We start from the raw sequence: 21463 nt of genomic DNA, 5'->3' as shown, positions 1-21463 counted from the left end.
TGCATTTATACGAAACGTCCGGAATAGGTAAATCCATAGAGACAGAACACAGATTATTGAGAGGGGTTGGGAAGAATTGGGAGGAACTGCTTACTAGGTGCCAGGTATCCTTTTGGGGTGATGCAACCGTTTTGGAACTAGATAGAAGTGGTGGTTGCACAACTCTGTGAATGTACTAAAGACCACTGAATTGTTCCTTTAAAATGGTTAATTGTAAGTCACATGTATTTTACCTCAATTTTAAAGAGTTTACTTAGATTAGACGTCTAGCTGAGCTGCGAACCCTTTAAGGGGCTGAAGGAAGGGGGCGGGGCTAGAGAGGCGGGCCTGTAAGAACCACGTGAGGCAGCGCCTGCGCACAAGAGTCACGTGGTGGCTGGGCCGGGGAAATGGCGGCTCCAGGAGAGAGCGGGGCTTCGGGTGGCGGAGGCAGCACGGAAGAAGCATTTATGACCTTCTACAGCGAGGTGAACACAGAGTGAGAAATAGTGGCACTGGGGCGACCCCACCTGGGGCTACCCACCCAGCTGGCGAAGGCAGTGGCCCTCCTGGCCTGGACCGTTCGGCGGCCCCTCCTGTCTGGCTTTGGGGGCGGTGGGTGGCTGGGGGTGTGTGTGCGTCTCCTGATACTGCTGGGAAATTCCCTGCGCAGCGAAAAAGGGGAGGGGGTCCGACGTCTGCGGGGAGGCGGCCAGTGTGGCCAACGAAGTGCCTGGGCGCGCGCATAGTTCCCCAAGTCCGCCTTGTCGAGGGGCTGGGGGGCTGGGGGGGGGTGCTGGCGGGGGCTGGGCTTTCCTGGGAGAGACTTAACCTGCTTGGCCCTCATTTTTATTCCAAACGGAAGCACTCTCTACTCTTAGTCCTCGGTAGTGAGTTGTATTAATAGTTTTTTTTTTTTTTGCCGTTCGCGAACGCTAGGCACTGTGCATCATGCCAGGTAGGCATTATTTCCGTTTTACAGATGACAAACCTGAGGTTTAGGTAGGTGAAATAATTTGTTCTAGTTCTTACAACAGGTAACAGCTTGATATCATGTTAAGAGGGGAGTAAATTTGGTCTGAGCCTCGTTTACTGTAGCATCTCCAGCGCCTAGTAAAAGAGTTGCTCCATAAGTATTTGTTGTGTAAATGAATGAATAAATTAAAGAAAAGCTTACCTTTTGGGGTCAGAGGAGCTCGATTTGGATTCATGGAAGGTAATGACTGTGATTGAATTCTTCCAAGGCATTGATTTTACTGATCCTCAGTTTCCACGTATGTAGAACAGGAGTTAACATAAAAGCAAGAGTTTTCATGAGGGTTAAAGGGTTTAATGTATAAGAAAAGGTTTCATTAAATATAAAGTAAAAGCATCTTTCTAAGAGTCGAAAGAAGGCTGAAAGTGGACCTCTTTAAATTGGCATGGATATGAGGAATGGAGTTGCTCATATCCATGGCTGTGAGCTGCTCAAATTTAAGCACCATGTCACATTGATTTTTTTATCTCTGGTATTTTTTTTTTTTTGGTGGGGAGGTAATTAGGTTAATTAATTAATTAATTAGTGGCGATACTGGGGATTGAACCCAGGACCTTGTGCTTGCTTGGCAGGCACTCTACCACCAAGCTATACCCTTTCCCTTATCTCTGGTATTTGTAACAGTGCTTGTTACGTTGTAGTTTCTCCAAAATATTGAGCTTAAAAAAAGGAAATGCGTACCTCCATTATAGTCTGTCCTTTTGAAATGACTAATTCACTTGAAAGGGACTCAGCAATTATAGTGGAATTTGTTTTAGTTAATATTTCTTAGTTCAGTTTTTTTTTTTTTTTTAAAGCAATCCTAGTTTGTTTAATTGGAGGAGAGAAAGTGCCTAAAGGAGGACTCTTCGTAATATCATTCAACCACTGTTTATTGAGCCCCTCATGTGGACTAGTATACTGTTTAGGTCCTGGAGATATGGTAGTGAATAACAGAAAAATCCTGTCTTCATAGAGCTTGCATTCTATAGAGAAGGATAAACAAACAGATGCACAATGTACTGTCAAGTAGTGGTAAGTGCTATGAGAAAAAAATAAGTCTGGGGAAAAAGTATGCAGGGGAATGGCGTGCTGTTTTACAGAAGAGTGAAGAGGGAATATGCTGAGAAAGATTAGATGCTGGGGAGGGTTGACTTTTGTATGTTACTGAAATCCTTTTCAAATTCGTTTTGACTATGGAAATAAAGATAGTGTGCAATATACCAGAGATTCATTCCAACTAAAATTCCAACTCTGACAGTGGCACAGTGGATGTTTTCCTGGGATTACCTGGTACTTGTTCTCCTTAGCATTGTCTTCAGGTCAGGGATTTTTCTGTTACAAGAGTCAGATTGGCAGTTTTTTGCTCTCTCCTATGTACTTTTTTAGTGCTGCTTTTAGTGTCTATTTCAGTGTAATTGTATTTTTCCTTAAAAAGTTGTAAATTTAAGTGTGAATACACACAAGTATATTTTCCATTTATAGAGTGGAAGCTCTTTGAAGGTAATGGCTATGACTTATCTTTGAATCTTCTTGCTGCCTTTTCTGTAGTTAGACTGATGGGGTTAAAATTCTAGTTTACAAGTTAGGTGATTGGGAACAAGTCAGTTAACCTCTCTACGTCTCAGTTTTTTTAATCTGCGAAATAGGGATAGTAGTGGTACCTACCGTATAGAATTGTTGAGAGGAATAAACACCTGTTTATATATTAAATTTCAGTAAATGATAACTTGTAATTATTCCTCAAAATGTTTAGCAGAATACCTTGAACATGTAGATACACAAATGTTTGCTGAACATGTCAGTGAGTAACTTAAGATGACAATTCAGAGTTTGTTATTGAGCTTTGCTAATGAAGTTGTTATCCTCTTTGTTTTAGGTGAAACAAATAGAGAAGAGAGATTCAGTTCTAACATCCAAAAATCAGATTGAAAGATTGACTCGTCCTGGTTCCTCCTACTTCAATTTGAACCCATTTGAGGTGAGCTGCCCAATGTTGCTGTGACCTGTGACAGGGACCTTTACATAGCTGTAGGCAGGCCGACTTTGGAACACATACCTAATTTGTACTGTGCATAGTTGGAATTGCCTGTGGGTGATTTTATTGTGAGCAGAACTTTCGTCTTTTAGTAACCCCAATATATATGGATTTATTTTCAGATGTGGAGGGGTAGCTAGCCTTGATAAATTTAGGGTCTTTGATTTAATTTGCTTGTTAAAACTTTTCTGTTTTACCTCAGTGAAAAACCTCAATCAAAAAATGGTCACAAGATTATAGGCAAGCAAATACGCTTCTGGGTTTCCTTAGTTTTATAACTTTAAACATTTCCTGTTTATAGTATCTAGATTAAAAACAATTTTTGGGGGGGGAGGTAATTAGGTTTATTTATTTAGTAAAGGTACAAGGAATTGAACTCAGGACCTCATGCATGCTAGGTGTGCACTCTACCACTGAGTTATACCCTCCCCCCAAACATTTCCTGATTATAAAAACACATATTTCTTACAAAAAAATTTGAAATATAGAGAAAGTAAGAATAGTCATGTATAAGCCCACCTAAGAAAATGCCTGTTTATGTTCAAACTGTTTTATTTAAAAGTTTTATTTAGTGGGGGAGGGTATAGCTCAGTGGTAGAGCAGCTGTTTAGCACGCACGAGGTCCTGGGTTCAATCCCCAGCACCTGTATTAGCAAACAAAATAAACCTAATCACCCACCCCCACCCCATAAACAAACAAACAAACAAACACATGTGTTATTTAAAAACAGAGGGTCATACATTTCATGCTGTTTTATTTATTTATTTATTTTACTGAAGTACAGTCAATTACAGTGTGTCAGTTTCTGGTGTATACAACACAATGCCCCAGTCATGCATATACATACATATATTCATTTTCATATTTTTTTCCATTAAAGGTTATTGCAAGATATTGAACATAGTTCCCTGTGCTATACAAAAGAAACTTTTTAAAAAATCTATTTTTATATATAGTGGCTAACATTTATAAATCTCAAACTCCCAAATTTATCCCTTCCTACCCCCTCTCCCTAGTAACCATAAGATTGTTTACTAAGTCTGCATGTCTGTTTCTGTTTTGTAGATGAGTTCATAGTGTCCTTTTTTTTTTAGATTCCACATATGAGTGATATCATATGGTATTTTTCTTTCTCTTTCTGTCTTATTTCACTTAGAACACTTTGTGCTATTTTAAATGCTATATGGTTATATAAATTATTATACTTTTTAAAAGTAATTATTATTTCAGTAATTCCTTTATTCTGTGATAAATTGGTTTCTAATTGTTCACAATTGTAAGCAACTTTGAAATGAATACTGTTGCATCTTATAAAAAGCACTTATTGAGCACTTATAAAAAACTTTTCCCCCCACTTTTTTTATTGTAGTAAAATATACATAGCAAAATTAAACATTTTAACCATTTTTAGGTGTAAAGTTAAGTGGCATTAAGTATTTCACAGTGTTGTGCAAGCATCACCACTCTCCATTTCTAGAAATTTTCTGTCTTTCCAAATTGAAAACTCCCCAGTCCTCCTACCCCCAACCTCTGTTCTACTTTCTGTCTGTGAATGCCTGTTCTAGGTGCCTCATGTAAGTGGAATCATACGATGTTTGTCTTTATGTGGCTTATTTCACTTAGTGTAATAATTTCAAGGTTCATCCATTGTTTCTATTTTTTTAAGAGAATTTTTCAAGAAGTTTTTTCACTTTAAAACAATTCAAGAAATTTTTCATTTCAAAACAATCTCTGATCTGCAGAAAGAAAGATTTGCAAGTACATTATGAAGACTTCGTTAAATTATTTGAGACTAATTTGTCAATATGATGACCCTTTTCCTGGAAATACTTTCAGGATATTTTTTAACAAACAACATTCTCCTACTGAACCACAATGTAACCATCAAAACCAGGAAGTAAACATTGATACATTGTTACTATGTGATCCTCAGGCCCCATTCATATTAGCTAATTGTCTCAATATCCTTTAAAGCAAATGGATTTGGTCCAGAATCTCCCATTACATTTAGGTGGCATGTCTCTTTAGTCTCCTTCAATCTCCTTGACTTTCATGACCCTGGCTTTTCTGAAGTTTATATGCCAGTTATTTTGTAGCATTTTTCTCAGCTTGAGTTTGATGTTTCTTCACATTAGATTCAGTTTATACAATGTTGGCAGGAATAGTGCAGAAGTGATACTGCGTTCTTCTCTTTGTAACCTGTAAAGTGGTAGGTGATTTTGATTTATCCCATTACTGTTGATACTAACTTGGTCACATAAAAAGATGCGTGCTAGGTTTATTCATGAAGTTACTTTTTACTGTTTGTAATTGATAAATGTTTTGTGAGGAGATCCTTTGAGACTGTGTGAATATACTGTCCTTATCAAAGTTTCAGTGTATTCATTTGTCAATATAGACTTGGGGTTTCCTATTTTATTCAGTGGGTTATAATTCGATATTTATTGTGATGCTCAAATGTCCCAAATTTGGCCAGTAGGTTACTTTCAAGCCAGCTCTTGTCTTTTTGATATGTCTTCTTCATTCTTTGATTATTGGGCATTCTTGTACTTTTCCTGACCCAGCCTGGTATTAACCATTTAATTGAGAAGCTTTGATTCCTTTTAGTGAAGAGTAATGGTATTTAGAAATCAAACGTGGGTGCTCGGTATATTCAGTGCCACTGGAATGTCACTACTTCCAGACCCTATTGTTAGATAGGACTAAGGAAAGGGGTGGGGGGGAGAGGGGGAGAGAGAGAGAGAGAGTGTGTGTGTGTGTGTGTGTGTGTGTAAATACACATATTTACATAGAAGTTCAATCCAACACCACAGAGTTTACTCTAGGTTTTTTTTCTTTCCATGTTCATAGTTCCCTTCTCTGATAATGAGAAATCTGCCTTCCACTATCTTTAATATATATATTTGCTTAATTGATCCTCCTGTATGCAGCTGATCTCCCATTGCCATTCCTTCCCTCGTGTAAATGCCCTCTTCACACTGCTTTACTCTGACACCACACCAGGTTGCCTCACTGTGCAAAAACCCTTCTCCCCACACCTGAACTCTAAACTCCCCTGCCAGGTCACCCTTTGCTGTGGGTATGTGGCTCTGGCTCCCTGTGGCTGCCCTCCACCCCCTGGGAGCTCTTTTCATGCCTTTTGGGCTCTGGCATCCTCCTCACCAAGCAGGCGTTCTTCCTTCCCTGCTCTGGCTTTTGACACCCTGAGTCAGGCTGCCTTCTTCTGGGAACACCCTCCTCATCTTACTTGGGCTCTGACTCCACAATTCTGGTCATGTGGTACGTGGAGGGCCTCTTCATTCTGCTCAGGTTCCAACTCTCTGTGCCAGGTATACTTGGGCACCTGCATCCAAGTTGGGCTGCCCTGTTACTTTGGATGCCCTCCTACATGAGCACCCATGTCACCATGCATAGGCTTCCACACCCCATGCTAGGCCACTCTTTGTGGAGATGTCCTTGTTTGGGCTCCTGTACCCTGTGCTGGGCCATTTTCCCATAGTGGACATTCCCTTTATCCTGTTTGGTCTCAAACACCCTTTGGGCTCTACTTCCATCTTTCATGGGGATACCTTCCTTATCCCTCTTGGGCTCTGATGTCCTACACTGGGCTACCTTCCATATTGACAGTGTCATCCTGCTTAGGTTCTGACAGCTTGTGGCAGGCTACCTGTCAATGGAGAGGCCCTCCTCATCCCATTTTGGAATTTATTTTGGGTTACCTTTCTGTGGATGCTATCCTCTCCATTTAGGCTCCAGCACCATGTGACTGGCCAGTTCTCCCTGTGTGGCTTTTTGTCTTTGTCCCGGATGGGCTCTGACACTCTGCTCTGGGCCATCTTGACTTTCCACCCAAAGTAGATGTGTACTTTGCCTAGCCCCACTTAACATGTTTGGATTGCATTCCTTAGGAAGAGAAGAGGAAGATAAAAGGTTTAGAGAATATTTTGATATGATTTGGTGAGGGGGAGATGCGTAGAGGGAGATAATATGTTTGAAAGGTGATAAAGAATTGGCGGTATGTTCTTTCTGTTTAGTCATACTTTTAAACTGAGATAGTATGTACCTTGAAAAAGGGACACATGAGCAAATAACTTACCCATTTATTTGTTAAGATAATTATTGTTTCTTGTAGAGATCTAATTGATGAAGAGTAACAGATCATTGGGATCAGTATGAATGCTAGGATTTTACTGCCCTACCAGTTGATGTGGCCCTGAAAGTGGAACTCATTACCTTGTAGCTCCTGTCCAGATTGTAGAAGTATGTTTGGATGTGTAAAGAATATGGTAAGGTTGGGGGGAGGGTATAGCTCAATGGTAGAGTGTGTACTTAGTGTGAACAAGGTCCTGGCTTCAATCCCCAGTGCCTTCATTAAATAAATAAGTAAACAGATAAATACATAAAATAAGTAAACTTAATTACTCCCCCTTCCAAAAAAAAAAAAAAAAAAAAAACCCAAACAAGCGAAAAAAAAAAAAAAATAGAGAAGGCGTAAGATTGTGTTTGAGGGGGCAGGACTCCATGACTGTCCCTTAAAATTTTTGTCTTTTCTATTTTATATAAATGTGCTGGCTGCTTTGTAGGGTGGGTGTCATTGTCTTATAAAGTTGCTTTTTGACTGTAAGTCATAGTTAGGTGTTCCTAGCAATTTAGGAAACTTTCTGTTGTTTCATACAACAACTATTGAGACATCTAGGTGAATCAGACTTTTCTAGGAAGGGGAAGTGATGCAGTAATAGCTGTTCTCTCAGCTGTAAGTTGATACATGAGTAGTCTTCCTATATGTCGTCTTACTGAGCAGCAGGTAGAAAAGGGAGAAATTAGCCTGGGACTCTGAGGGGTCTTATTATAGGAATCCTAATCCAGGGGCGTTTTCCCCCCTCCCTGCCATCTCTGCAGCTCCCTCTTTGGATACATTTCTAACCTTCAGCCATTATGCAAGCGTCTTACGTAGCCTGCAGTTGTTCTTAGGTTAAAGGTCCTCTCCCACTTCTTTCCATAAGCTTAGATGAACCTGTGCCCCTGCTCAATCCTGCCTTTTTCGTGTTCCTTTTTTCGATTTAACTTTAAGGCCCCAGAAGGCAGTGTCACAGACTTTGTATTCTGTTTTATCTTCTTTAGCACGTTGGAAAGAAAGGTGTTTACCTCACAGGACTCTGGAGCTTGCACATTATTAACAGATCAGAGAGTTCAGTTATGACTTAAGAGTGAATTCTTCTTAGAAGCAGAAGATCCCAGAGGAGACTGTTGCCCCTTATTTGAGTTCAGGAACTTATAAATGCCACAGTCAAGCATTTTTGTGTGATGATTGATTAATTCTTCGAGATCCAAGACTGGGTTTTTCATTGCAGTATCCCCAAAGTTTGAGACATAGTAGGCATTCAGAAAAATCTTCCAAGGATCTGAACAGACCTGTGTGCTTCCTTAGAGCCATGTCAGTAATATGGCATTTATCATTTTGGTAGGAATTACTTGTGGTTTGTCTGTTCCTTCCATTGTGCACCTTAAATTCCGTGAGAACAATAGTGAACACAGTATATAGCACACACAACCTCTAGCACAAGTTTGTGCTGAATGTATATACAAAGGTGACTTCTAAGAGATTTGGGCCACAGGGATAGACCTATTGTCTTCACTGTGTTTCGTGGGCACATATGGAACCTCCAACTCTCAAGATAGAAAATAAGTTGGATTAGCTCGCTTTGAAGGCACTCAGTGAATATTTGTTGCCAGTGATTAGTGAACATGAGCTATGACTCTTGGAAAAATAACTTTTGGGGTGTTTGTGTGTGTGTGCGAGCACATGTATGTATTTATACATACCTCTTCGTTTTTGCCAAATCATCTGAAAGTAAGCTGCAGACATTGATGCTTCATGTGTAAATACTTTAGTATGCATCTCCTCAGAACAAGAACACATTTCCACATAACCACAACACCATTACCACACCTTGGAAAGACAACATTACTGTAATTCAGTAACATCGTGTAGAGTCCACACGCAAGTGGCCCTAGTTGCCTAGAAAACCCTCAATTATAGCTATGTTTTTTTAAACCTGGGAATCTATCAAGGTTTATGAATTACATTTGGCATGAGTATTTCTAGCCTACAGCTTTATTGAGGCTTTTTTTGTGAAGGTGGGATGATTTTCATCCTTTCACATTCATTTTGTTGGGTTTGGTGGACTTTGGTTTGCTCCAATACATTCCTTTTTCCCAGAAGCAAGGAAAAGTAAAGTTCTCTGAATATTTGTGTATGTACAGTTACCTTCCTTTGTCTGTAAATCTTACATGGCTGCATTTTTCCTCTTGAGTGACTTTTTCACAATTCCTTTCCCCCTTGGGAAGGTATGAGGAGGCGCACTCACTCTTGAAAAGTCTTTGTTTTGAAGTTCCCTCACCCCGATTATATGCCTGGCATTTGAGAATGGGTGTGCTCTTGTAAAACCTTCAGAAGTCTACTGAATGCAGGGGTGATTCAGCTTCACTGCCTGCCAGTAACTCTGCTGCTGTAGGTGGGCTCTTGAATGTTTTGAAAGCTTGCTATAAACCTTGACAAGTTTTCCTAAGACCCTCCCTGTAAGCATCTGACTAAGCCTGGCAGATTACTTTTCAGTTTTGATTTCTCTGGTATGTATTTTCCATTTCAAGGTTTCTTTTCTTTTTTTTCTCTTTGCCTCTCTTGATAAGTGATTGTCAGTTCTTCTGGCTTCAGATGCACTTACTTCTGACCGCCGTCATCATTCCTTACGAGTGCTGCTCAAACTTTAATATGATTCAGTCACACTGATGGGGGTCCTACTCTTCTGAATTTCTAACAGACCTCACCCGCTGCCCTTCAGTACTTTTCTCTGGCCTTGGATACTAAGTTAATAATAGGTGCTGTGTTGAATCCATGGACTACTCACTATAAAGTCATCTGGTTTAAATGTTTATCACATAATACTCCCTTCTTTTAAAAACTAATATGGTAATTAAGAAAGTTTCCCCTGCTTATTTGTCTTTGCATTTCTAGCGTGTAGCAGCATGTTCGGCAGGTAGTAGCTGCTATGTAAATGTTTGGATGAATGTATGTGTTTGTGGTGATGGGGTCGGAATCCTTCATGAGGAATGTCAACTCCAGGATACCCAGGGTTTGAGAAGAATGATAAAATTTAATTTTAAAGCACTCTTGCTCAAAAAATACAGATTTTCCTCCATTTGGCTGTACCCCAGTTCTGCTGAGCTGGAATCAGACTTTCCTAGAGTGAGCCCCAGGCTTCGCGCTCATGTTTCCACAGGTGATTCTGATGGCCATTGAGAACTACTGGGCCATGTAAATTATAGCTGTAAAGTGGGGCCAAGTGGGCATTTCTGGATTGAGATGAAAATCGGGTAGCCAGCCTAATTTTTCCCCTGTTGAGTTGTGCTATGCTTTTTCCACACTTGCAGAGATGAGTTGGAGATGGGTACTTTTCTTAATGAATGAAGGAGAAATGCAACATTTTTCTTATGTTCTGGAAACATGTCCCTTGTTCGTAGGATAGTTTATTATTTTTCTGATGGAGTGAAATAACCATTGTTTTAGTTGAGAACCCTAGAACAGTATAGCTGTTACTCTGTTATTAGTTTACTCATTTATATTTCCTGAGTGTTTTTTAGAACTGTGTGCCAGGCTCTGTTCTAGAAGGCTGAGTGCTGTTCTAGATGCTCATTATAATATGTATAGTTACTGAGCATCTCTACATTTACAAATCCTTTTAATAATCTCTTTTACAGTTTTGATTTTGATTTTTTTAGGTCCTTCAGATAGATCCTGAAGTGACAGATGAAGAAATAAAAAAGAGGTTTCGGCAGGTATGGTACTATATTCTTGTAATAGATGGAGTTTGAATCTTTTGAAAATGTATTGAACACATGATTCTCTTAGGACTTGCTTTTATGACTTTTGGGCCAAAATTTAACTTTTTTTTTTTTTTTTTAAGACTATGTAACTCTTAAGAGGGAGGGGTACAAGGTAGAATAGTAGAGCTTACTTGGAGTCATACTTACCAAATCCCTTGGCTTCCAGGAGAGAACATGTCAAAAGATTCATAATGTTTTTTTATTTTTAAGACTCCATTCTTCAATAATTTTATCTTTTGCAAACTGATACCTTGTTTTCTATAAAGAGTGCTTTCTGAAAGTTCTCTATGAATGGAGATCCACAACCTCTGATTCTTGCCCATTCTAATTAATAACTCAAGCTACAAAGTTTTATAGTAGCCTTTTAAAACACCCTTCCAGTTTTAACAGCTGAGTAACCCCCAAGCTCTTTCTTCTTTGAGTTGAATAATCATATTCCCTGTAATGTCTTTGCAAAGTAGGTTTTCTGTATATTTCATGTCTTTTTTTTTTTTTTTAACTCTCCTCTTTCTTATGTACTTCATATTTTAATAGAGCTGACCGGTGCTGAATATAATTCTCAGCTCCTGCATGGCAGACTTTTTAATTCCAATGTTACGCTTGCTTTTTCAATATAGTCATTGCCCCCACATTGCTGACTCATAATCATCTTCTGATCTGCTGTTAAGCCAAGGTGTTTTTTACTTTTGCCTACTCAGTCATTTCCCATTGTATAACCGTATAACTTTTTTTTCTCCCTGAGTTCTACTCTGCACTTACATTCAACTTTTTTCCCTTTTTCTAAAATTTCAAGTTTTCTGATGTAATACATTAGTATTCTTTCCCAATTAAACAAGCAGTCATTCAGATTCATAGTCAAAACTTTTAAATAATTTACATAGCTATACAAAGAACTCAATAAGAGTTCCTATTTAGTCATTAATAGGGCCTAGTAGTTGAGTGTGAGTGTTGGAGCTGAGTGTTGGAGCTGTATGACTTGAGTTTCAATCGTGGCTGTGCCTCTTACAAGCAGTGTGAACTCTGGCAAATTACTTTCAACCTTTCTGTGCCTGTTACCTCATTTGTAAAATGCACATAATAATGGTGACTACCCTTGGGGTTGTCATAAGGATTTGAATGGGTTAATACACATAAAACACTTAGACTAGGTCTTGGCATGTAGTATATCCTCTTTATATGCTAACTGTTGTCTACGTGCGTTAGACAGTATGCTAAGTTCTTTACTTGCATTATTTCATTTCATCCTTACAGCAACCCAGTAAGATATACATATATAGTATTGTCCCATTTAGAGAGGAGGAAACTGAGGTAGAGATAGATTAAGTGAATTGCTCAAGGTCTCACAGCTAATAGGTGATTGAAGTCGAAATTAGAACTCAGAAGTCCAGTTCCACTAATGCTGAATTTAGCATTAGAGTCCCACTTGCTATCATCCCCGAACACAGTCCCTCTGTTCGAACTGTTTCTGTCAGTTGGCGATGGTAGGTCAGTGGTTCTTAATCCTGGCTGTCTGAAAGAATCACCTGTGGAGGTTTTTATTTTTTAATTTTTTTATTATAAGAAATTTTAATTCTATTTTTAAAAGAATAAAGCAATGAACTCTCATATACTCATCATCTGTGTGCAACAGTTTGCTTCATTAACTGTCTATTTTTGGCTGAATTGTAAAACAAATTACAGACACCACAATACTTCACCCCTAAGTACTTCAGCAGGTACCTCCCCCCCCAATAAAAACAGACAATTTCTTACATAACTACTTGTCACACCTAACAACACTAATTTCTTACTATCACACGATACCCAGTCTGGCAGAGGTTTGAAAAGTACAGATGTCGGAGACTGATTAAGAAAGTCTCAGGCTAGAAAGTAGACCTCTGTATTTCTGAAAATCTTCACAGGGTTGGAGCACAGCCTGAGGTGAGAGCCACTGCTTGGTATTAGAAGTTCTTTGAGGAAAGAGATGATACCTCATAACTGTTTTATTCTCTTGAGTGTTCAGTATAAGAAATATAAAAGGAACTTGGTACTTTTCGTTCCCTTCCCTCCCCCGGATTATCACAACATCCTCGTGATGCTAGGCTTACATTTGTTCTCAACCAAATGTTTTCCACCTGTGTGTCTGGTTACCTTTTGGTACTTGAATTTTGTTAAGGACCAATACTTCTGGTAATTTTATGATATTTTTTAATTTTTAAAAAGTGCTTCTTCTGGCTGACAGTTTTTGCTGTAATACCTTAGAGCTTTTGGCTTTCTGGAGAGGCATGGTGCAGGCAAAAAGTTACTAAATGTTTCTGTTATTGACAAACCTAACTTTTCTCTTATTATAGTTATCCATATTAGTGCATCCTGACAAAAATCAAGATGACGCTGACAGAGCACAAAAGGCTTTTGAAGGTATTTGTAAATTTACCTGCTTCTAAGTAATATATTGTCAATGCTAGGGACTAACTGTTCCTAATCCTGGATCAAGAAAAAAAATGTTAAACAGTTTTGTCTTCTGGTCATGAAGAAGCTGTGGTTTTCAGTAGAACAGCTGTCATTTCAAAGCAGAATGTTGCTGTTTAGAAGTAGACCTTAACTTTGCTTTGTTAAAATTTTTATGTGCCAACAAAGACTGTTACTGCATAGGATCATTTTTTTCCTTTGAACATAAAAATAATTGAAAGTATTTGATCACTGAATTAAATCTTGATGTGGTGTATTTAGCCTTGAGTGTCTATTTAATTTTTTCCAAGGCACTCAAGGAAAGTCATTGTTATAGTTGTATGTTTTTAAATTAGTTTAACAACAGTAAATACTTTAACAAAGAAGGGAATGCTTTTAGATGGCACAAGTCCATTTACACTGCCTGAGTATAGTTCAGACTTTCAGAGGGTGTTTGCAGAAACAGTTAATTTCAATGTTTTGCATTAGCTGTGGACAAAGCTTACAAGTTGCTACTGGATCAGGAACAAAAGAAGAGGGCCCTGGATGTAATTCAGGCAGGAAAAGAATACGTGGAACACACCGTAAGTATTTATAGTGCTGCTGTGTTTACAGGAAGTATTAGTAAGCCTCGGGCACCTTGTAGGAGGGTAAATGTTAACACAGCAATGCCTGACTGGCATGACTGCTTCTGTGGTCTCCTCCACTTTGCTGTGGCGGTCATGAATAGTGCGTGCCTAAAGTTATCCTTGACCCCTAGAGCTCAGGACAAGGAGTGACTAGGACACTGCTCCTGCCTCTTTCCTTACCAGTTCCAGGTTGTGGAAAGAGGACTTTTCTTGCCCTGTCATCACATATTGTTGTATTACCCCATTCTCAGTGTGGAAAAGTAGAGTAACCATGGTGCTACTTGACCCTGAACTTTTATTCTTGCCTCTGTTGTGGGGTTGAACCATGGGATTGAGAAAGGCTGACAAGGGGATATGAGTAGTTAAAAAAAAAAAAAATAGGAGAAGGTACATGTCTGTATTAATAACAGGTTTGGGGAGGACTCAATTGAAATAAAGTCAGTTATAGCTGGCTTTATTTTTTTGCATTACCTAAATCTCCTGATTGGTGGGAAATGTTAACGTAGCTTCCTTGAGGTAAGAAAGGTCTTTATTTTAATTTTTTTCATGCTGGGATAAGAATCTCGAGGTTGTTTATAAGAGCTGTTTCAGTTGGGAGTGAATATGGATGTAACTTTTCCTCTGGAGAACTGTGGAATCAGAGACAGCTGTATAACCAGTAATAAAAATGAGTCCAGTTTAGGTGAGGAAAATGAGGAGAGAGAGGAGACGGACTGCCATAACGGTATCTTGCTGATTGTGTGTTGGAAATGGCATCTGAGGGCCAAATTCTGGTAGAAATCAGAAAAGAACCTGCCAGCTTGTCCATGAATTATTGTGGTGGTTACCCTTCCTCTATATTTTGCCTGTAAAGGAGCCATCCTCAGGCTTTCAGACCACAGGGTGGCAGTAGGGCCTTTCTGAGCTTAGAAGGCACATGGCTTTTTGCTGGACTAAATGGTAATTTAACGGAGTAATGTCATTCTTGTGTGAATGGGTATATTTATTTTGGGGGAGGAATCTCAATGGTGGCCAAAGTGATAAAAACATCAGTTAATGTAATGTGAAAATTACTGGCTTAAGAAGGTTTCACAGTGAAAATTATCCAGAATGCAGTTCTAGAAATGCCAGAAAACAGTGATACTCAATGCCACAAATTCTGTAGCTTCTTCTGAAACTTGACAAATATACTTCCTTGCTATAAACACATAACCACAGGCTATGAAAAATAAATCCATAATTTGTTCAGTGTATCAAAGGCTCTTTGGATCTGGCCTAGGATCTGATGAACTGGGGACAACTCCCCTGCTGGTCCCCTTGTGTTGCATTTTGGGTGAGGTTAGAGTAAGGACTCCTGGTTCCTAGTTTTCTTTGATTGCATTGCTGTTTTGGAGGGGAGGGGAGAGGCTTATCTTTTACTCACTGCAAACTTTTTGTATACCCATAGAAAAGTGCACATAGCATTTGTGTGCAGCTTAAAAATGGATATTCTCAAAGTATGAGTGCTCATTTTTTGATGGAAAAAAATTCTTTTTTAGGTGAAAGAGCGAAAAAAGCAATTGAAGAAGGAAGGAAAGCCTACAAATGTGGAGGAGGATGATCCTGAGCTGGTAAATTAAACGTGGGAAAAGGCACTTCATCTTGTGGGACTGGGTTCAGTACTTGGGTGAAAGAAAGGGAAGCCTAAAGAATGATGCATATGTGCTAGAAACATTTTAATTTAAAATATTTAAATGTATATTCATCCACCTTTTTGAAAATTTTACATTGTTTTGGACATAGGGCTGTGGCCTTTTCTTCGAGGGTGTGTCTGGTCATTGGAGTTCACAGTTGACTTTATTTTATAAAACACAAAGCATTATCCATAGTGTCTAATTTCTTTTGATGTGCATTGAAAACTTAGGTACCTGTGAAGGAAACCAAGAGCAAAATCCTAGGTTCTTTTTTCAGTCTTTTCCAGATGTCTCACCCGCAGTTATTTTTAGGGACTTAACGTTTATTGAATCTTTCTAAAGTATTCCACTTAGTTTTAAAAGAACCAACAAGCATTTATTTTAATAACCACAATCATCAATTTCTGTGATATTTACACCACATAAGTACACTAGTCATTGCAACTGGGATAGGCAGCTTTGGGAGTAACCACAAATGACTCTGGGTGAGCAGCTGTCTACTAGCCGCGGGTACTCACTGTGCTCCAGGCAGTGATGTGCTGCCAAGAAATGGGGAGCATCGGGTAATCCCAGGGGTTCTTCAGTGGAGGCTGGTTAAGAGGGAGATTTTACTCACATATTTGTGTCTGATTGCCTCACTAGCTTAAAAAAATAATAAAGGCATCTTAATCTTGCCCCAAGTTAGGTCAATAAGTAACCTATCCGCATACTTACCTTTTTTTATTTTTTTAAAGATTGGTTGAGGAGATGCTGTCTTGCTAGGGAAATCTCCTATCAACTTCTTCCTTCAGTGGTTTTACTTACAGTGACTGGTGTTCTCTTCTGTGTGGGAACTCTGCTTGAGAACTATTATGTCATCTTTTCCACTAGCCACCTGTTTTGGGTTTACTCCATTCCAGTATTTTAGTTTTTTCCTCCTCAGTCCTACTTTCTCTTCTCTTTAATTATACTTTTTAGTCTTTTCTGAAAAACCTCTTATAAATACTCCTTGGTTCTAAGTTATTGAGAACCTTAACTTTTTTTAGTTGTCTTTTTTTCCTGATTACAAAGAAACATATGCTAATGATAGGAAATTTGGAAAAGGCAGGAAAATATAAAAAAGTAAAAATCACCAGTAACTGTTCATCTAGAAGCTTTTAAAAATATTGAAATATTCATTACAGATTCTTTCACCTCTTTGACGTGTGTCCTTATTAGGGACTGGAATTTGTCAGCATTGCTTTCATTGAGTAGTGCCTGGCAGGTAACAGTATTAAAGAGAAGTAACAGTAATTTACTTCCCTTTTTCTTCATATATCACTCTTTGCTCCAGTGTCTCTGATTTTAGCAAATAAACCCCATGAACTTAACGTGATGGTTTTTTTTTATTTCTTTATTTAAAATACTTCATATTTGGGGGAAAAGTTTTAAAGATAGAGTTTTGTTTTCTGTCTAATGTTGTATTATCTGTTTCTGCCAATGTATGAGTTAGAATTTAAGTTCAACTGCATACAACTGAGACCCCAATTGATGGTGGTTTGAACCAGTTAGTGACTTTTTTCTCTCTTGTTTAATAGTCTTTGAGAAGGTGGCTGCTGGTGTGGCAGCCCTGGACCATGTGTCATTCAAGGACTCAGTGTCCTCCTTTCTGTGGCTCTGCCAACAAGTGTATTGGCCCCATCCTCACAGTACAGGATGTGTCATCAACTCAACACGTGTTCAAACAGCAGGGTTAGAGGAAGGGGGCAGGAAGGGACAAGTGGGCTCCCTCTAAGAACATTCCCGGAAGTTGCTACATCACTTTTCGTGATAACTCATTGGATAAAATTTAAGTTACATGACTACACCTAGCTACAAAGAAGCCTGGGAAATACAGGCTTTTATGCTGTATGGCCACGTGCTTTAACAAGAGGTTTTACAAGACGGGAGATAAGGGGTTTTATAAGATAACGGGGCATGGATGGGGGACATCTACCTGCCCTGCCATAGTCAGTAGACGCCTGAGACTAGTCTGCCTGACAGCAGCTGCATAGCTCTAGTGTCTCACTTGGTTCCTAGCACAGAGTAGTTAGAAAATATCTGTGAGAAGAAAATGAAAATTCTGGAGGAAAGGGCCCTCTAGAATTTCAATTTTTTTTTTAATTGGTACTTTTTACTAGCGCAGGTTTCTTCTGTATCATTCACATGGTGAAAGTGGAAAGATCGCATAGGCAGATGTGTTATTTATCTCCTAGGAGAGAGCCATCATCATTAAGTGGTTCTCTCGGAAGATTTTGATTTAAGTTGCTGGTAAAATTATTTACCTTTTTTTGTTCTTAATTTTTTTTTTGTAGTTCAAACAAGCAGTATACAAACAGACCATGAAACTCTTTGCTGAGCTGGAAATTAAAAGGAAAGAGAGAGAAGCCAAAGAGATGCATGAAAGGTATATATCAGTATCTTTGTTTAAGCCATGTCTAAATGCCTAGATTAACCAAGACAGTCTTCGGAGATTTTCCTGATGAAGGAATTTTGCTGTACATCATTTAAGACACTGTCTTAAATAGTTACCTGAAAGAGCCAAACTTTTGAGTCACTAGGGTAAGGAATTTTCTCTTACTTTTGGGAAATATTGAATAGGCCTTAGGGAGTTTATAATCAAGAGTGCTATATGTTTTCTTCCCAATTTCCTGGAGTGAAGTAGGCAGTTACTGAGGCCAGAGCCTTTTGTGTGACTAGTGGCTACAGCTTTGGTGAGGGTGTAGTATTGTACAGTGTAATTACTTACAAAATGTTTTGTGTCCTAAAGTGTGATTTTCCTTGCTCATCAGAAATCTTGAAGTTAATTTAGTTTATGTATTTTGTATTGTTGCTTGGTGTTTAGCAATAACTGGGTCATGTTAGTTAAGGTTGTGTGAAATGTCCTTGTTTCCTTGTTTTAGTAAAGGGTTTTGTCCAGAGAGTCTCTTGAATAAGAACCTCTGCTGTTGTAATGGTCAGTCTACTGAAGTAGGTGGCCTAGGTCCTGGAGACAGCTCTGTCATGGACTGAGCCCAGAACCTCCGATTAGTGTCGGCTGGGCTTTGATGACCTTATCTGTCTTTCTCTGTAACTTGGTTATCTGTATCTTGCCCACAGCCCTCCTTATGGTCTCATCTGCATGTTTTACAGTGAGACATTCATGAAGAGCTTTTAGCCCTTTCCAGGCAGACAGCCATCCTTGGAGAACCCTAGGGAGCTGACTTACTTTATACACTTGCTTCTGTGGGGAGATGCCTAAGTTGTGTGGTTAACACAGTCTCTAAGTATCATATAAATCCCATGGCCTGGTTTTCCTCCTAGGAAGCGACAAAGGGAAGAAGAGATTGAAGCTCAAGAAAAAGCCAAACGAGAAAGGGAATGGCAGAAAAATTTTGAGGTAAGTTTCCAAGGTGGCCAGGGGCTCTTATTCCAGAGTAAGAAAACTTCCCAGTGTGGAAACTTGGTTCCTAGGCATTCCTGGGGCTGACTGGGGCTGACGAGGAAATGGCTTATGTGGGGAAGAGCGGGGGGTTTGGAGAATGAGTCCTGGCTCAGCTGCTTTGATGCTCTGTAACCTTGGCAGCAGTGTGATGGGCACAGCGGCCACGTGGGCTCAGGGACAGTGTACGTGTAATTTCGGGGGTAACCTTGGAGTAGTGCCCTACTTAGTAGAAACTGAGGTTCTTCTGACCCCGGTATCCTGTCTGTGGCGGGATTTAGGGCTTTTAAACTTGATTCCTCTTTGACATCGTGGTTATATCCTTCAGGGGCTCAGCCCGTTTCCTGAATTGGGCAACATTTGGTCTTATCTTCTGTAAGATTTAGGACTCAGGTAGGGATTGGCTAACCAGAATTGATGGCTTTGTTTCTGTCCCACTGTGTGTATGCAAAGAGAGAAAATGAGTAGTCCCCTCAGTAAGACGGAGGGACACTGGTGGCCCTCCCATAGCAGCTGGCTAGGCATTGTGCTTGCTTTGCGTCTCCATCCAGGTTTTAGAGGGCAGGAGGAAGGTGTAGGGGAAAGAGAGGCTATCCTGTGGCTAGCCACGTGGCTTTGAGAAAAGGATTCAACCTCTCTTAGCCTTGGTGTCTTCACTTATGAAATGCCAGTGGCACAACGCACCGCAGTCAGCTTTTTGTGAGGATTAGAAACAGCATGGCTGAATGTCTAGCCCAGACGTCCCCCAGCACACGGTGGCCTCCTTGTGATGAGTATTACTCATCTTGTCCTCCTTTTCAGCCTGTGGCTTATCCTGCCTTCTGGCATGACCTTTCTCTGGGCCCATGGAAATGGGAGGAAAGCTCTGCTCTGTTGTGCTCTTGGGTTATTCCAGAGAGCTGGGCTGGGCTCCAGGGGAGCGGCAGAGCGGGCTCAGGCCCTTCCTCTCAACTGGTTTCCTCACCTCAAACCTCTTTGGTGCTTAGGAAAGTCGAGATGGTCGTGTGGACAGCTGGCGAAACTTCCAAGCAAATACGAAGGGGAAGAAAGAGAAGAAAAACCGGACCTTCCTGAGACCACCAAAAGTAAAAATGGAGCAGCGTGAGTGACCACCTGGGGTCACAGCCACAGAACCTTCCCTCAACTGTCTCCCCTCCTGCTTTGAAGGACTCATTCTTTCCTCCCATTTTCACCCCAACATAGAGTAGTATTTGCTTTTTAGTCCATTTTGTTTTCAATACAATTTAATATCAATCAGAGTAATTCTTTTGTACATTGAAATGAGGGGCTTGGTTTAAAAAAGAAAACCTTCCCCCACCCCTACCCCTAGAACAACCAGGACTGGAAGGTGCCACCATTGGTGCTGCCTTCTCTTCCCACAGCCTGTAACTTAATGTTTTGTACTTCACTGGATTGTGATGGTTAGAAACTTCATGTATAGTTTGTGGAAATCATCCAATTAAACATATTGCTTAAAACGGTGTTGCCATGACTTCAGACAAGCCTGGGCCACCTTAGGAAGCCCCTTTGCTTCAGTTGCTTGCTTCTGGGTGTGGCATCCTTCGAAGCTCCAGATCAGATGGGGAAGGCAGTGGGCACACAGCAGTCACTCGATGCCCTGACATCCCGTGGTGTTTGGCTCATGCTTTCTTGTCTGACTGACCAATCCGCGTGGCATGAGGCTCCAAGCCACCCAAACCTGTTCACTTTCCAAACAGCTGGCCACCCACCATCCAGTACTGTTGAGTCCTAGCCTGTCTGCATTTGTTAGTGGTAATATTCTGTATGTGTAATAAATTTTTATACCCTAACCACTGCTGGACTCTTCCTCAGGTATTATTCAAGGGTGGGTCTCTTGTCCGGCTTGGCCCAACCGCAGTACACTTTGGAGTTGGACAGACCTGGCTCCCAACCACTCCTTTGCTGAACTTTAGTTTCTTCATCTACCAATGGGAATAATACATCACTGGCAGCTTTTAGGGAGGATTATTAGCTGTGGCATATATAAGGTAGCTACCATAGTGCTCAGTGGGTGTTGCCAATATTATTTCTGCGTGACATAAAAATACTGATTATTTTGAGGATTAAATGAAGTAATGTATGGAAGCACCCCACTTACAGTATATACTCCAATGTCCCGCTGGTTGGAGAGACAGGGCCAGCCCTTGGGAGGGACGTAAGCTGAGAATGGAATGGTGACACCTAGAATGTGAAGATAGAAGCTGGGTGACTTGAAGCTAGACTTTTGCAGTGTTTTGTAGATGAGTAAAGAGGTACAGCGAGCACAAAGTCACAATGTCTTGTAGCGTCAAGGGATCCTGCAACTTTGACCTGCTTCTCTACGGGATGAGACAGAGGCTTGGGTGTCTTACTGTTCTTCCAAGTGCAGCTGAGCTCGTCCCAACTGCAGGTGGATTAGA

At 40.1% G+C, this 21463-nt stretch overlaps 1 protein-coding gene across 1 annotated transcript; it reads left to right on the top strand.

Moving 5' to 3' along the window:
* The first annotated feature begins 323 nt into the window (after window positions 1-323).
* Window positions 324-20854, top strand: DNAJC8 (DnaJ heat shock protein family (Hsp40) member C8). The gene is made up of 9 exons (XM_006173710.3): window positions 324-467; window positions 2874-2975; window positions 10813-10869; window positions 13248-13314; window positions 13834-13928; window positions 15491-15562; window positions 17938-18029; window positions 18926-19001; window positions 20030-20854. The coding sequence occupies exons 1-9, from the start codon at window positions 390-392 to the stop codon at window positions 20150-20152; spliced, it is 762 nt and encodes a 253-aa protein (XP_006173772.1). The 5' UTR covers window positions 324-389; the 3' UTR covers window positions 20153-20854.
* The last annotated feature ends 609 nt before the right edge of the window (window positions 20855-21463 follow it).

Source organism: Camelus ferus, chromosome 13 (genome assembly GCF_009834535.1).
Source record: "Camelus ferus isolate YT-003-E chromosome 13, BCGSAC_Cfer_1.0, whole genome shotgun sequence".
NCBI classification, from domain to species: Eukaryota; Metazoa; Chordata; class Mammalia; order Artiodactyla; family Camelidae; genus Camelus; species Camelus ferus.
Note: the sequence above shows the minus strand (reverse complement) of the source record. Positions and strands in the feature narration are given on the sequence as shown.